The sequence below is a fragment of the Leptopilina boulardi genome, unplaced genomic scaffold (genome assembly GCF_019393585.1).
Source record: "Leptopilina boulardi isolate dan_hultmark-lab unplaced genomic scaffold, ZJU_Lbou_2.1 LbouV2_273, whole genome shotgun sequence".
NCBI classification, from domain to species: domain Eukaryota; kingdom Metazoa; phylum Arthropoda; class Insecta; order Hymenoptera; family Figitidae; genus Leptopilina; species Leptopilina boulardi.
The window spans coordinates 1,774,352-1,792,724 of NW_026137833.1; the positions used below are offsets into that span (position 1 = coordinate 1,774,352).

The window sequence follows — 18,373 nt, forward strand, 5'->3', positions numbered from 1 at the left end:
CTCTAAGATATCCCAGGGATATCCAAACCGCCGAAAACAAATCGATATCCCCAGGACGTCCCAAGGATATCCTGAATATCCTTTTGTTGTGAGGGAAGAAAAATTTTTTTAAATTAAAAAAAAATTCAATTTTATTTAATAGAAAAGTGTTTTAATTGTATTTTAATTTTTTTTTTAGTTTATCGTCAAGGCATATAATAACCCTTAACTACTCACGACTTTTAACTATTGCATTATTTTTTCTCGTTCTTTTTTTTCCCTAAAAGAGTTCGTTAAGAGTATATCTAGAAAAGAAGAAACTTTATGATAAAGTAAGTTTCTCCAGAAAGAACATTAACAAGACGCCTTCTCGCAAAGATCAATGAAAGGATAAGACAAACTCTTATAGAAACAATACAACTTTTTAAATACAATCCACTTTTCGCAATGAAAAGGATAAAGAGTTTAAACTTTTTCTTTCACGAAACATTCACACCTCTGCGTATTTCAAGAATATTTAAAAAATAAAATGAAGAATATACTATTCAACAATAAAAAAAAAAAAATATTAGGGAAATTAAAATTTATAAACACTCAAATTAATTTCTATAGTTTTATTGTATTGACAATAAAATTTCAAAAATGTCTAAATTTACATTTTCAAAATCTTTTATAAAAATATAATTAACTTAAATAAATTATTTTCTAAAAAAATATTTCAATACATGTAAGTAAAATTTTTAAAAAATTGAAAATATTAAAAAATTATCACGAATTAATTTAACATTTTTTTATATCTACAGAAATAAATAAATTTTATTTATGGTTTTTTTAATAAAAATATTGAAATATATTATCAGCTTTTATCAATTGGATTATTGTAAAACGTAAAGTGCAGACTGGTTTATAAATTCTACGTAATCCATAAAAAGCTTTGGTATGATTATTTGGGTAATTTAAAAATTTATTAGTATCGATATGAAAATATATTTTTAATCATTGCAAAAAACAGATGAAATATTTTCCCTCGAATCATACTTTATAAATATATATCGTTGTATCATTTATTGAAAGATGACATTTTAAATTAGTAAATTTTTTCATTACTTTTAAAGATTTCTCTCAAATTTAATATTATTTTTAAATATTATTGTAAAATTTTGAAACAGGAATTCCTGTAAGTTTTTTAGACATCTCTTTATTTTTTTTTTTTATTCTTCTACTGGTAAAAATCATACAAAGTTATAAAAAATACAATTTTTAAGATATACTTTTGCACTTAATATTTGGTTCACATTAAGAAGTTTCGTGTTTGGAATTTAATGTTAAAAGATCAATTTTTACGAGCATTTTTGATCCCTACCAAGAACATTGTATGAAATGCAAGAAGAAGCAGCGAAAATCCTTGGGTCGTTTCTACAATTTTTGGCATTTGCCCAAACAGTTTGGCTTAACTTTGATCCTATACTGATAACAATATTTTTCTGCTATAAGAGTATACAGCAAAAAAATAGCAATTACGAATCTTTTTTTTTTGTAAAAAATTTTGGAACCTCTTACAGAAAACATTTTTATAAATTTTGTTTTAAAAGTTGTTCAGTAATAAGAGAAATTTATACAACATATTTTTTTTTTTTTAATAAAATTATTTTCTATCTCTCAGTATTATTATTTATTATAATAAAAATTAATTTCCTATTATATGGTTTATAATTAGTTAAGTATATTTTTAATTAAATATACATAATTCCGTCGACCGACATAAGAAAACGGAAATAAAGAATGTTAAGAAAATACTAATAGACAACCCTTACGAGGCATTGATAGGTGGAGGGAAGAGATTAAAGAGGAGCACCTCTATTAATCCCCTCCATCACCAGTCCCTAATCGTTCACCCTAAAGGTGAAGGTAGGTTTGAAGGTAGGAGCACCTATGTACACCCCACTCCAGAGCACTCCCTTTGGCTACGTCACACCACCAGTCTGACTAGTAATCGAAAGATGAACTTTGACAGGAACACTCATACAAATTTCTCCCTCTAGTCAGCTTTTCCAAGTACGAGAACATGGCAAATAATAAAATAATAATCGTGAGCCAGACTAGCACAGATCCAAGGAGCACCTCGAGATCTACCGTGGGCAGCACTGAAAATTTCGGCAAGGTGGCGGCACTTTTTTACTGGACCCTACAGAAGTATTACTTTTGGTAAGGTGAAAAAGTAGTGGAAAGGGAAATCTGTCTCAATTCTCCCTATATGAACTCTAGCTGAAGCGATAGAAGTTTAGGTAGAAGGGGTAGATATCAGTTCAGGGAGAAATTATCAAGTACTTCCTTGAACTACTCTACTCAGTAGTGGTGCAAGACTCTTTCACACCATTGTAGAATTTTCAAAAAATCATAATTTTTTTGGGTTATAAAATTCTTTGAACCTTCTAGAATAAGGAACAAAAGGTTATATATGGATCGGAAAATTTTTTCCTTGAAATTTTGCATTCCTTTCCAAGCCGTTCCAGCTGCTCCAAACCAACTACCTGCGCACAGTGTGTTATTTTTGCAATTTCATGTTCAAAAACCTAATGTCTCTTGAACAAATTGACCAAATTGAATGAACCTTGGACCAAAATAAAGCTAAATAAATGTAGAATAAAGGAAAATTATAGGGAACCCTTGATTTATTTGTTTGAGCTCCTGGGAGTCGAGTGAAGTTAGTATTTTTTAGGAAAAAATGGTAAATTGAAGTATAAAAACCGGTATATCATGGTAAAACTTAATAAAACAACTTTTTTGTAAGCATTTAGGATCACTGAATACAAAACTAAAGTTCATTTTTCAAAATTCAAAATGGCGAATTCAAAATGGCGGACCCAAAATGGCGGACGAAAATTTTTCAAAGTGCTTAGATTTTAAGGAGACTTAGTACTTTAACGTTATCGAGGTCGCTGAATTCAAATATGATGGTAAAATTTTAAAATTCAAAATGGCGGATCCAATATGGCGGACAGAAAAATTTAAAAAGTGCTTAGATTTTAACGAGACTTAGTACTTTAACGTTTTCGAGGTCGGTGAATTCAAATATGATATTTAAAATGGCGGATCCAAAATGGCGGACAAAAATTTAAAAAGTGCTTAGATTTCAACGAGACTTGGTACTTTAACGTTTTCGAGGTCCCTGAATTCAAATATGATGGTAAAATTTTAAAATTCAAAATGGCGGATCCAATATGGCGAAAAGAAAAATTTAAAAAGTGCTTAGATTTCAATGAGACTTGGTACTTTAACGTTTTCGAGGTCCCTGAATTCAAATATGATGGTAAAATTTTAAAATTCAAAATGGCGGATCCAATATGCTAGAACATTTTTTTAAGAATGCTTGAATTTTAAAATAATTTTTTTTATATATTTATATTGAGCATTATATTTGAAGTCTGTGACTAGAAAAATAATAAAAAATTTCTTTTGTTCCAGATTAACTTTCGCAACCTGTGTGCTGTGTGCAGTGGAGTTCCTCCAATAAAAACCATCTTCGATGAACGACCGTAACATCGCCATTTTGTAACTTTTTTAAATAAAAAAAATATTTTTACAAACATAAAAATATGCCTAACAATATCCTTCAATTTAATAATCTTTCTATTTTTTCCTTCCACGAAAAAAATAGCAAGAAAACGTTAAATTTCAGCCTCCTACAGTGGAACGTAACCCCTTATTTAATTAAAATAACCAATTTTAAAAAATTAAAAACTATTTTACTTACAGCTCTGAAAAATTGTTGCATGTGCGCTGGATCAGTATCGACGATTAATTTGTAAATTTCCTTGTTTCTAATTTCACGAAGGACCTGCCTGTAAGTATCAGGACCAGCCTGACGTATATACATTTCAGTTTTCGTTGAGGGTGGCGTCTTCACAAGATCTTGAAGTTTGAATAAACCTGAAATAATAATTTTCAAAAGTTTCATATTATTTCAAAGTTTCTTTAATTGTATGAATTATAATCATTCAACAAATATCTATATATAATTATTGTAAGACAAAATATTAAAAAGTTTTATCATTTCCCTTTATATTTCTATATTTATGTCAAATTTATTGCATCAATAATAATTTTAAAATATTTAATTTTATACAATATATGTAGATATATTATATATATATATATATTTTTATGAATAGCGACGGCAACGATGACAAACCATATAGACGAGAATAATGGATTTACGAAACAGTGAATGTCAGTACTTTTTTCAAACACGCAAAGAATGAAAAAGCAATAGATCATTGTTCATATGCTACAACGAGAGAGGTATACACAATGTTTTTTTCGCCAATGAAATTGACGTGGCACAAATTTATGTTTGACTAGACAAATAGTGATTTAACAAACATATTGTACTACTCTAACATAGTTTTGTAATGATTTTGAATTTAATTTTAAATTAATTTTTCATTTCATTTAAAATTAATTATTATAACTATAAGATTTGTGATCAAATTTATAATAATACCCTACATGCTAATAAGAATGAATTAAAAATCAATTTTATATTTTAAAAAACGAGTTAGCAACGCTATATATTTCAGATACGTTGATGATACTGAAGCATTCATATGCTCTCATATTCATATTATTTATATTTATATCGTTTAATACATTAGTGGTTTATTTTCCGAATTAAAGTGAAATATCTTCTAATAATAATAATTAATAAGAGAAAACAAAAAAACGTTATAACTGTTCTACTTTAAATAAAGCAACTGTAGTGGGATTACTAATAGCGCTAGTCGCTATGTAGCGCTTTTCGTTATTTATAATTAAAAACTTACATATTTTTAGTGAAATTTGTTCCAAATCATGGCCAAAATAAAATATCGTTGACAATTTCTTCAAAGCTTAAACTGCAAGATGGTAATTTAGAAAAAAATATAAACAGAATCCCTCTAGATAAGGACATTGACATAGAATTCATGTCAATTTCCTGAAATATTTTATCTACGTAGCAAACAAACACAACATGAAGGTGGAATCAATTCTCTAACTTCATGTTTGCCAACTGTTTGTTTAAAATAAAATAATTAACTAGTGACGAAATAAATTATACTTTAATATTGTAAATAACCTATTAATTTAATAAATAACAACTTTAAAAATAAATTATCTACTGTAATGTTAAAATAATTTATAAAGGAAATAAATTTTTTTAATTTAATTTAATAAATAAAAATTATGAAAATTAATCTTATTGCAAAAGTTAAAAATAATAATTGCATGAGATTTAAAATTAGGATATTTTTTACCAGCCTAAATTTAAACATTTTTTTAATTAAATTAATTAATTATTTTTTAATTAAATTAATTTAAATTTTCATTTTTTGAAAAACTCTTTAACTCACAAAAAATGCCCTATACATTTTTTTAGTGAACCCTTGCGTGAGAACAAAAATTCTATTTCCGAGGTTATATCTTCAAAATGATTTAAATTAAACTTTTTTTTCCATTTTTTGACAATGTCTAATAGAAACTTTTAATCCAATGAGAAAAATAATAAATATTAATGCAATAAATATTTAATTATTAATTTAAAAAAGAAAAGTAATAGTTTATTATTATTGGATAAAGTTGAATTATTTTCTTTATTTTTTGTAAGGATAGAAATTGGAAATAAAAGTGTTAATATAATAATATTAATAATTATCTTTGCCTCGAATTACCTTTTTTATAACTTTTGAAATTTGAAGTGTTACGCTTGAAAAATTTGTCAGGCTTTTAGATATTTCTTTTAATTGCTTCATTTCTTCAGCGTGGGAAATCCTTATGAATTTGATACATTCTTGATTCTAAAAAAAAAAATTGTTAAATTATAAAGTAAAACAAATATGAGAAAAAAAATAGACAAAACAACAATTGTACCAACCTAAATCTATCAAAATGATACCATTTTTTTGAGTCACCCGATAGCTAAAAAATTTTTTACAGTGAATGTAGTTTTGATTGCTACGAAGATTTCGCTACGTAACGGTTTAAAGCTACATTCACTTTGAAAAATTTTCTTGCTATCGGGTGACTAAAAAAAATGGTATCATTTTGATAGATTTAGGTTGGTACAATTGTTTTTCTGTGTATTTTTTTCTCATATTTGCTTTATTTTATAATTTAACAATTTTTTTTTTGCAACACTAACCTCTAAAGTTAAATTTTACACACCGAAAAGTGTGTGTAAAGAAGCTCTTTTTCAAACGGTGTGTAAAGTGATTCACTTTACGCACTGAAATATTACTTTACGCACTGAAATTTACTTTACGCACCGAAATTTTTCTCACATAATATAAGGATTATTTTAGACCATACAAAACCACAAAATTAAAAAACGAACTTTACATTTAAATTTATACACTTCTGCTTAATGATATTATTATTATTCATATTAATGAAGCAATTAAAAGAAGTATCTAAAAGGATGACAAATTTTTCAAGTGTAACACTTCAAATCTCAAAAAGTTATAAAAAGGCAATTCGAGGCAACGATAATTATTAATATTATTATAATAACACTTTTAATTCCAATTTCTATCATTACAAAAAATCAAGAAACTAATTCAACTTTATCCAATAATAATAAACTATTTACTTTTCTTTTTTAAATTAATAATTAAATATTTATTGCATTTATATTTATTATCTTTTTCATAGGATTAAAATTTTCTATTAGACATTGTCTAAAATGGGAAAAAAATTTTAAAGATATAACCTCAGAAATAGAATTTTTGTTCTCACGCAAGAGTTCACTAATAAAATGTATAGGGCATTTTTTGTGAGTTAAAGAGTTTTTCAAAAAATGAAAATTTAAATTAATTTAATTAAAAAATTAAAAAATAATTAATTAATTTAATTTAAAAAATTTATCAATTTTTAAATTTAGGCTGGTAAAGAATATCCTAATTTTGAATCTCATGCAATTATTATTTTTAATTCTTGCAATAAGATTAATTTTCTTAATTTTTATTTATTAAATTAAATTAAAAAAATTTATTTCCCTTTATAAATTATTTTAACATTAAACTAGATAATTTATTTTTAAAGTTGTTATTTATTAAATTAATAGGTTATTTACAATAATAAAGTATAATTTATTTCGTCACTAGTTAATTATTTTATTTTAAACAAACAGTTGGCAAACATGAAGTTAGAGAATTGATTCCACCTTCATGTTGTATTTGTTTGCTACGTAGATAAAATATTTTAGGAAATTGACATGAATTCTATGTCAATGTCGTTATCTAGAGGGGTTATGTTCATATTTTCTTCTAAATTACTATCTTGCAGTTTAAGCTTTGAAGAAATTGTCAACGATATTTTATTTTGGCCATGATTTGGAACAAATTTCACTAAAAATATGTAAGTTTTTAATTCTAAATAACGAAATGCGCTAAATAGCGACTAGCGCTATTAGTAATCCCACTGCTGATCTTTTTGTTAATATTAATGGAAAACAACCTATAGATAGATATTTGGTGTTTAGTTTAAAGCAGAGAAACCTATTGTTACTCCATCTATAAGTAAACATGTTATTGACATATTAGTTGATTTATCTAGCATTAGGTTTTGGGTTGAATGAATATTATTTTCAATCGACCACTAGGACAAAAGTTTTTTTTTAATTTTTAAAATGCTAGATTTTTTTTTATAGAAATAAATGATTTTGTGTAAAATAAAAAATTTGATTTTACTAACACACTTAAATTGAAATTTCACATGTTATTAAATAAAATATAACATTTTTTTAAATCACGATTTTCGAGAGAAGTGGCGAAAAGTGTAAAAAATAAATTTCTACATATAGACATTTTTATTATGTATGTCAAATTTTACAATATGTATTGTTAGTGATTTAGTACAAAAGTTTTAAAAAAGTGCATTAAAATATTGAAAATTTAGAAGCTAGGGATTTGACGGCTTTACTATTTTAGCATTTAATAAAGGATTTAATATAAAACATGAAAACATAAATATTTTTCTGAATATAATACTCAAAACCAAGTTTTACATTCTTATAGAATTTCTCATAAGAAAACCATTTAAAAAGATGCCTTTCTGGAATTTTAATAATAAAAACATGTTTTTTTTTATATATTTTATAAAAGAAAGAAGAAAAAAACGAAAAACTAGTTTCACGCTTTTGTCGTTCTTGACTTACTCCTATTTTCTTTTAAAAAAAAGTGCTTAAAAAAAAAGAGGCAGAATAAAAGTAAAAATGCGCCATATAAAGCCCAGTGGGGACTTTAATTGAATTTACACAAAGCTACGCTTGCATCTCTGCTACTTCGCGAGCTCTGGTTTGTCGCTGTACACGTCTGCGTTTGTTGTCGTAGTACATTATCGTTCTTATTTGCCGTTCCAAGAGAGAGAGAGAAGAAAACGGCCTGCAGATAAAACAGGCCGATAAGTTGCTTTCGTCTTGACAGTATAAGAGCTTTCGCGGCAGGAATTCTTTTCTCTGAGGTAAAACTTTGTTAACACCTTTTATTTCACTCTCTATACCACTCCATTTATTTATTTCTGTAAATTCAATTTTTAAAACTTTATGTTACTTATTTTTTTTCTTATAAAATTTTTAACTTATAAAACTTACAATATTACGTAGAATTGTTTTTTATTAAACTTTTAGTTTAATACACTTTCTAACTATTTTTTATGTATATTTTTTAGAATTGATACTGCAGGAAGATTTCATTTACTTTATAATACTAAATATACTATTTAATTTCATTAAAAATTTATTAGCAGTTTTTTCGATATTCAAAATATTGATTAATCGTTTTTCACACGTTAAAAGATTACCAGCAATTGGCGGAGACTTTTTTGTTTTACTCGGTGACAATTGAAATTGACCAAAAGTCACCTAGATACTCGGAATACACATTGTGACTTTTAGGAGATCCATTTTTCCCAACTGAGGTCAATTTCCTCGAAGAAGTTGACATGAATTGACCTGGATAAGCTGTGAACATATTTTGTAACTTTGTGGAGTTCCATTTTTGTCAATTGAGATTAACTTCCATGAAGAAGTTGACTAAAAGTGATATAATTTGAATCGAATCAATTTTTAACTTTTGTCCGCTATATTGGATCAGCGGTTCTAATAATGTTTAAAAAGTACCAATTAATTTGTAATTAGCTAGAACAAGGCAAAGTTGGCTACTGCCTGACACAAGTGTTCTCAGATCATGGTTGTTTTAACCTGTACTTCTACAGGTTTAAAATAAGAAGAACTCCGGAATGCGTGTATTGCTATAAATCCCTAATGGACGACGCAGAATACCCGGTATTTTCCTTCGAGCCCTAGAGCGCTGACAGGGTAGCCATGTTTGTGGCAGTTGGGACTCGATTCAACCCTGATAACATGATCTCTATCATACTTCAAAGTGTGGAATCCTGTAGGTATGTTGTCGTTCTAAAGATCATGTCTACAAAAGAATTAGGAATTAGATGAATTCAATTTTTTGACAATTAAGGTTTACTTTGAAGAACTTGACTTCGAAGCGCGAAATACATTTTGTATCTTTCTGAAGTTCCATTATTACCAATTAAGGTTTTTGTTATTATTTTAAAATCGGTTGCTTTAGCAGCAGCTGACACTTGGATAATCCCTTAACGTTCTTGCATTGCTACATCTATGCTTGAGCCCATAGCCCTCACCAGAGGAATGGAATCACGGTAAGGATCTTTAGTAGCGATAAATACTTCATCAAGGAAGATGTAAACTCTAATCTATTGATGTACCCTCACAAGAACGTGCCTCGAGTTTTCATGTTTCTCCTTACATTTGCGGCATTTAGGATCTTCTATAATTCCTATTTTATGCCTATGATAGCGTAAATCTCCGTATCCATTTAACAGCATTATTATGATTTTCGCCTCTTTTCTATCAGGTTTACGGAATTCTGCGTTTACGTTAATCACCATTAGTCTTTTACTTGTCTTCAGGCCGTAGTTCTGTAGCTATTCCGTTGTCTTTTAGTCATCTTCAGCCATTTCTTCAAGTGTTCCGTTATCATTCACTGTTTAAATCCTAACGTCAAGCTATGATCCGGTCCTAGTTTCGGGACTCCACCTCAGTAAAGGATAAAGGTATTGAACGCACTGCGCCTGCCTTGGTGTTCGCCTTGTGTGAAATTGAACCCATCATGTGTAAATCTGCCGTGGTTGACTGGCTCGAGAATAGTTTTCCTGTAACCCATCACGCGTTGGTAACAGACGACTAAAGAGGGAATTAGAACGCATTACGCTCGTAATTGTATGGACGGGTGAGACTTTGGTCTGGAAGCAGAACTTCCGTTTGGTCCTTTTTGGTAGCACACAAAGCTTGTCAACGCTAACTCACTCTCACTCCTGTTGGGGTGTATTTATGTCCAGTACGACTATAACTAACTGCCTCTCCATTTTATTTGGCGCGTTTTTCTGGTAATTGTCTATTTTGTGGGGAAAAAAGGGCGTAATAGAGGTCCTAATAGAGGCGTCTGTCTATCATTGCAGTACCCTTCAGTCAAAGTAGCGGAAAAGGTGGATTTGTTATTGTTCCCTAACTCCTTTTTTGGCTAGTTCCTCAACTACATTATCTGTATGTAATTTGAAGTCTTAAAGAAAATCTTGTTTTTCCTTACAATGACAAGATTAACAAATATTTGTGTTTAAAATCTTTAATTACTAATACTAATAATAACTTTATTCTTAACTTACCATAATCCTCTTCGTAGATAATGGCGACTTTTGTCCAGTTCAGAAAGGACATAAGGTCCTTAAATGCCTTATTTAGATGATCTTGAGCGGGGTAAAGATTTATACTAAATTCTTTAAAAGTAGGCTCGAAATCTACTCTTGCTTCCAAGTGAGGTACATCTAGTGCTTCGCAAATACTTTGTATGTGCGCACCTAACAGAGGATCTGAGGGACCAAAAATTCCTTGGACCGATCTGGATAATTGTTGGCAGGCTGTAACAAATTCAATAAAAAATTTATTTATTATTAAATTCTAATTAGTAATGTACAAAATAATATTTATCGTAAATAAAGCGTCAAATACGATTGTTTTACGAAATGTTTGAACATCTGTGAAAATTACAACATTAAAATTAAATTTTATCACACCATACAATAAAGTTATACTTTCTCACAAATATGTCAAATTTGGTGACAAATATCATCAGTTGGATTTTTAATCGTTTTGTTTAAATTTGAAAAAATGTTCACCCACAGTAGAACTGCCAGTAAAAGTTCAGAGCAAAGTTGCTTTGAGTGAATCGAGATGCAAAAAAAGGTTTCACCTTCTCGTAGAGTTGGTGACTTTAATGTTCTTGATAAAGATTTAAACTAACCGCAAGAAGAAATTTCTAAGCCATTGAAAGTGAATAGTACAAAAGTACAAGAACACTTTTGTGTTTTTTTATATTTAATAAAAATTATTTTACACAACACTAAAAAGGTTTTAATTCATACTGTTAACAAAAGAAGAACATGTTGTTAAAATCGGATTACGAAATTTCTTTAGGTATATAAAAATGATGATTTATGGTTAGTACCGATTGTACAATGTCTTGCAGTAAAAAGTTCCGTCAGCATTTTAAAGAAATTGATACATATCCACTTGTAGAAAATACATTTCCAATTGTACAGATGCTCGATTTTATTTTTACAACCATCCTTTTTTTAATCTACGAAAAGAAACGTGTACAATTCTGTCATTTTACTTCATGTACTTTCTTTTTTCAAGCATCAAAAAAAATTCTTGACACGTCTTTTAACGTCCTTTTATATGTATACTAAACCGCTGATTCGAAGCAGAAAATGTATTAGATTCTTTCATGTCATGTTAAAATGATTTTTCATTCAATTCATATTTCTTATTCTATTATATATAATATTACATAGAGGAAAATATACATTCACAGTTCATATCTCCATAATATTGGACTGTGAGTTTCTATCTATGTTGGTTTCGGAATTATGATGTAGGCATTCTGTACTTTCAAATTTAATTATTAAAACATATTATAATACTGAGAAAATTAATTCTGAAACTATACCTACGTATTTATATTTCTATTCATTTTCGAAAAGGTAAAATTATTACATAAACTATTTGTTGATGTCACAATTTTCAACACAGATAATAATTTATATAACTTGGCATTTTGTTAACTATCATCTTTCATATGTTCACAGTGCATTACATGCTTCTAGAAAAATAGATAAGAAGTTAATACAGGTTGTCATATTATTTCTGCTTCCTGCTGCTGCAAAAATATGTACATTTCAAAAAAAGAAAAAATTGTACAATGAAATATGAAAAATTGTACATCCAACGCCACCATTTGGCTTTGTTTTCACGACGCGTTTTATGAAACGTTTTATAACGTGCACTCTGCACATATAATATATTGTTCTGCTGACAAATATATAGTAAAGTCCATGCGCAAGAAAAACATGAATATGTAAGTGCCGTAGTGTAAATACATATGAATACTAATGTTCTAAAATGATTGTTGAATTATTGTATTTTATATTTAATTATATTTCAGAACAAATGAAGCAATTTTGAACTTACAAACGACATTTAATTGTTAATTAAAATTATCATTCTACTAATTTTAAAAATGAATCATCATTATCAAGTTAATAAAATATTCTCATTGTAAAATTAGTCTTCTTATTTAAATTGTAGTGAAATTTCACTAATTTAAATTAAGGGAGCGGAACACAAGTATCTCGAGAGGAAAGAAAAATGAAAAAAATAGTGTAGCATGTTGGTGGAAAGGGAGGGAAAAAAAACAATAAACCTGTGAGAGACAAACACGTCATGGGAGAAAGGATTTATGAAGGAAATTTCATGGAAGGATACATTCAGGAGGAGCAACCCTTGGACGGGATGTGAGATTTCCGCGTATTTGCCAGTAGACGTCGAGAGGTGATAGAAATTCATTTTAACCACCCTCTCTGTATTTACATATTTATATGCTAACGTGGTTCGCCTATTTAGGTTATAAAAATACATCTAGCTTATTTATAAAGAGACAGGAAACAAATTGAATCTAAAAAAATGAAATATTTTTTGAAATAATAATTTTTCTGTCAGTATTACATTCTCATCATATAATAAATGAGAAATTTTTTGACATTGTTTTTTTTAAAAAAATGTATTTGACACTTGTAAGTTGTGACAAAATATAAGAATTTGATTTCTCTTCATTAATCTTACATGTATGCACTTTTGAGATTAGAATTCTCGTGTCTTATCCATATCTTTCAGTTTGCTTCTAATTTACTTAATACCAGTTTAATTACTAAGATTAAATATGAAGTAAAATAACTTTGCAGATAAGAAGAATTATGAAAACTAATAACATTAGTAAATTTTGATTTCTGCATTAATTATGTTTTATTAATTTTTTATCAAAAAGAGAAAATGCGATGACATCGTATTCCATCAATCTTCTTTTGATTGAGCAACAAATAAAACCAATCTATATGCGGATTAATATTTCCAGCCTGTCTGGTTCTGCTGGGTCGGTAACTACAACCGCGATCTTTATCCCTCGATTGTTGCATTCTAAGACCGTCATCTTCTGGCTTCTTGGATTTTCGAGATCTTTAGCTGACGCTCTCTGGACCTCTTCTATTTGGTTAAGGCAATCCAAGTCGAGGATTACAAGTGCGACCGTTCGATCCACAGACTGCACCTTACCCATGCTTTCGACCGCCTTAATAACCTACGCGATGAAGGCCTCCTTATTGGAGTTGTCTCCGACTTTTGATTAGGAGTTCCCTTTTTCGGAGCTTTTGCACCCACGACCTGTGTATGGCTGACGTCTGGATTCACTTCCCTACGATTTTTGTGCCTTGTTTTGCTCCTTGTCAGTAAGCTGTTTAGAGACTCAAGTATACTTGGGTACAGCCGAATCACTACAAGAGCCAGTTCTAACGCAGTTAAGATGGAAAGTGGACCTGAGTTGCAAATACAACGAACCGGCCGAAACAAGTGAACACATGTTGATGGATTGTCCTAAGTGGAACGAACTTAGAACGAACCTCAGACAGATACATGAGCAACAAGGTTTTAAGTGTCCAGATGAATTTTAAGTTGCTGATGTACTGGTGTATGTACTGTTTGAATGCTTGGCAAGGGATATAATCCGAGCCAAGGAGATTGAGGAGTTACTGGTGAACTAGTTCACCACATATTCCTTAGTTGGCCGTGTGGACATCAATAGGAGGATAATCCCAACATTACCCTCTGCGTGTCGTAAGAGGCCACTAATAAGGAGGAAGGAGCGGTCAGGCTCGTGGATTGGATAGAATCCTCAAACTGGTACTTGCACCTGAGTCTAATGATACCACGAGGGTCAGATATCCCGGGAAGCTTTCCTTGCTTGAGTGAGGAAAGAGTCCCACTTGGTCATTTGATGTTGGAATCGTGGTTAAAAACTCACATCGCTTAGAGCAAAATAATGGAGAAGAAACTGATCCATAAATTGTCAAACTTCTTTGAAACTGTCTACGTGTGAGTTACGGTATAACAGTTCGGGCAAGAACCTGCATAGTTTCTAGGGACTGGAAAAATCCCGTTCTAAGTCAAGTGTCCGTAGTGTTTTATCTAAACCATCGGAAAACGACCGCTTTAAATTAAAGTGAGAGTCAGTGCTGTAGTATGATGACTGTTGAATGAATGTTTGAATGAGGATATACAGTGAGATTCACGAATCAATTTGCGAATTACTGAAAAAGAGATAAGTTGAACAAAGACTAAAGTCCGTAGGAGTCATATTGTTGGTAAGCCGATAGGCCAGGTACAATTTAAGTTCAGTAGATCTGATTTAGACTTAACAGGATGTTTTAAGTAAGTTGATGTGCAACTAATTATGTAACGAGATTTTGAAGGTAAATATTTATTTAATTATTTGTTTAAGTTAGTTTTTTAAGTTTTAATTATTTTTAATTGTTTCTGTTAAACAATCTTAAATATTTTATTTATTTAAGTTATGATGATAACGAATCTAGTCATCAAAAGATGGCTTTTTATATAATTAAACAAAAAAAAATAACTTAAGACATTAATTATTCGTTTACCTTCAAAGGATCGAATTGTATCCACTTCAAATATATAAATTGTAGAAGAGAATATCAATTATTCTCTCAATTTATAATAGACTCCTTTAAGTTTCTTACCTTGACTTGTTTATTTTTGAGTTTCTTAAATTCATATTTTAATAGGGGGTTGTATTCTTTTAAATAACAATATTATTAAATTCATTCTTGACTTGATGATCGCATTAAAATTATGCAAATTATCTTGTATATTCCTTTTATTTTAAATTCTATTAGTTTCATTGAAACGTAATAATTTAAGATATTCAGGTCTTTTTATTTATTTTAAATAATATAGTACTAGGCAATAAATAATTGGTGCAATCCCCTCATTCACTCTATACGGTTTTAATGTATTTAATTTTGATCACTTACCCTTTTTGGAAGTTCTAAATGAATCATCTTTAGGCACATATTGAATATCGTACACCAAACTGGTGTTAGGAAGAAGACTTCTGTCCTTATTGATTCTGTATACAGCATATTTAAAGGCCAACTCTATTGGACTATCTTTTTGATCTTCAGTAAAAATTGCACCTGTAACAAAAAATATTAAATTACTAAAACCTTTTATAATTATAAATGTTATCTATAAATAGAATTTACATTTTTTTAAATCAGTCTTTAATTTTGGAAATTTGGAAATTTTTTATTAGACTTTTTTTTGTTTTATATCAAAATTGTAATAAATATTTCATAAATAATACATGTAGAGTTAATGGAAATTATAATTCCAATCTTGAAGTATAGTATTTCTGTGTTAAAAAATTTAATGATCATTAAATTTTCATGAAGGTTAAAAACTTTGATGTGCACTCTCTCTCTCTCTTTGTAAAAAAGAATGACATTTTCTTCAACTTTAAGAGCATTAATGACCAATTAAATTTAGCTCCTGAAGCTAGGAAATATTCTTAAAGACTTAGGTGATCCTTGTACTTTAAAGTTTTACGCGAAGCCTCAGGAGTCAAATCACTTCAAGATAACTCGATGAAACACGAGAGTAATTTACTCTTCGATCATTTGTTCTTGTCAAGATGGATCGGGTCATTTTATTAATAAATTAGCTTTTGCACTATATACTTGTTCCAAATAACGTGTTATCATAATTTACAATATTAAATCTTGTAAAAGTTCAATATTATTTTTAAAAGCAAAGAATATATTGAATATAATTTGAATATATGCAGTATCACTTAAGTTTGTTACATCTTCTATTATTTCAAAAAAAAAAAGATAAACCGCACCAAAATTAATCTGTTAACTTCGATGAAAAATATTTGATTAAATGATGTTCACTTAAAGCTTGTATGCTTTACTTAAAATTTACAATGTAGATTAAGTTACTTTGCTCACAAAATTTTGCATGGCATATTAGTCTCAGTATCTTGAACAATTTGAAATTTATAAGATGATTCTAAGAAAAAAAAAAAACTCGGTAGGTTAAAAAACTCTAGAAGGACCGCATTAGCGTTACCGTCCCTATAAAAGTATCTGAACCATATAGACTATAAAAATAACTTTATAAAAATATGGAGAACATGATGCAGACAGATATTTCAGTTCAAGCGCGTGTTTTCTTTCTATATATATATACAGTGTTTCTGTCCAGTAAGTTTCATAAGAACATCAAAAGTCAGCTCACGTATTCACCTTAATTATCGACAAGTCAGTCCGAAAATTGGACCTTCCTAGAACGTGATCTTTAGCAATATTCTCTTTTCTCTCTGACTCAATTATTTGTTTGCACAGTTTTGGTGAAAGAAAAATTCTTCGTCTTCAACTTTATTATATGTAATCTATCCCATGTATTGAAGATTAAAATTCAATAAATTTACAACTAAAGTTTTAAATGAACTATTAAACCTGATTTATTTTTAATTAATTTTATTCTAGAAATGAAAAAAATGTCTTTTTAAAAAAGTAAATTGGATTTTTCACAAGAAAAACAATTACTGCTGAAATTCCATTTGGCCAAATATAGAAAATGCCAAAGTCAAACGTATTGAAAATTATGAATTGTCTGTTAAAGGAATGGAGTATTTTCCATCGTTCTGAAATTATATTGAAGAGAGATATTAGAAAGCGCGGAGACTTCAACTTGAAAATAGGTGCTCTTAAAATCTCGTTCTTCAAACAGCTTCTTATAAACTCGAATTGCCCTGAGGGTCGTTTTAAATTAAACTGTTATTGAAATTGATGGTATGGTGAGAGAGATTAAAATGATGTTTAGATATGGAATAAAGCTTTGTGATGAGAATACGATAGGAATTATATAATGTTCCTTGGATTAATAAAAATACTCTTTCAATTTCTGCTAAACGATACGAATTAATTAATTAAATTATCATTAATATTTACGTATAATTTATTTTTCATTTGTAAAAAATTGCTTTTTTTATTTAATATATTTCACTCTTTATCTTCGTAAAATGTAAAATTTTTCTATATTGAAACTTGTCTGTATTTATCTAACAAAAAGCCAAAAGAATTTACTCAACCATCAGTATTATTTCCAAGTTTTGTGAGTTTCAAAAGAAATTCCACTGTAAAAGTTGTTGAAATAATTCAAACTGACAACTTTTGAAGTAACGTTTTCCGATTTTATTTCAATGGACCTCTCTGTATCTATATATGTGCAATGAGATTGTAATTTTTAAGGAAATTTTTTTCCCTCGCATCATGCGAATAGAATAAAACTTTATTGCATAAAAATAAATATTGACTATTTTATATTTTTACGTCACTTTTATATGCGTAAGCAAAAATTCTAAAAAAAAAATATTCTTGGCTTTAGGATATTTGTTTTTTTTAAGATTAGTAGAACGTGAGTTAAGTAGCAGATGGCTGGAGTCAGAAAGATATAATTTTACTTTACTCTTCCTTCTTTTAGACGTTCTGTGTAGCATTTTTTATGAGAACTTAATCCTAATTATCACTTAAGAGTGAGTAACTACTTTTACGTAAAGTTTGAACCTGTTTTTCATGAATTTCTTTCAGATAAAAAGAATACAATAAACAATAAAATTTTGTTTTTTGAAGAAAAATGCGTATAAAGTTATATACAATATGAAAACTTGTAAATAATATAAAGTCACCGCATAGACACTTGCAACTGCTGACAGCATGCATTGACACATATGTTACAAATTTTAATATTTTTACAAAATACAATTTCAAAATCGGTTTCTATGATTGAAATTCCATTCTACATATCCTTCAAGGTGTCCAGTAAACTATAAAAAAAATTCGATTTTTTTCA

At 28.7% G+C, this 18,373-nt stretch overlaps 1 protein-coding gene across 1 annotated transcript in view; it reads right to left on the minus strand.

Moving 5' to 3' along the window:
- Positions 1-18,373, minus strand: part of LOC127281518 (glutamate receptor ionotropic, kainate 1) — a 154,142-nt gene that overhangs the window by 49,899 nt on the left and 85,870 nt on the right. The window contains exons 3-5 of the mRNA XM_051305243.1: positions 15,490-15,651; positions 10,714-10,965; positions 3,734-3,909 (exon numbers count right to left, since the gene is read on the minus strand). Of these exons, the coding sequence (XP_051161200.1) occupies positions 3,734-3,909; positions 10,714-10,965; positions 15,490-15,651 (590 nt within the window). The remainder of the gene's footprint in view (positions 1-3,733; positions 3,910-10,713; positions 10,966-15,489; positions 15,652-18,373) is intronic.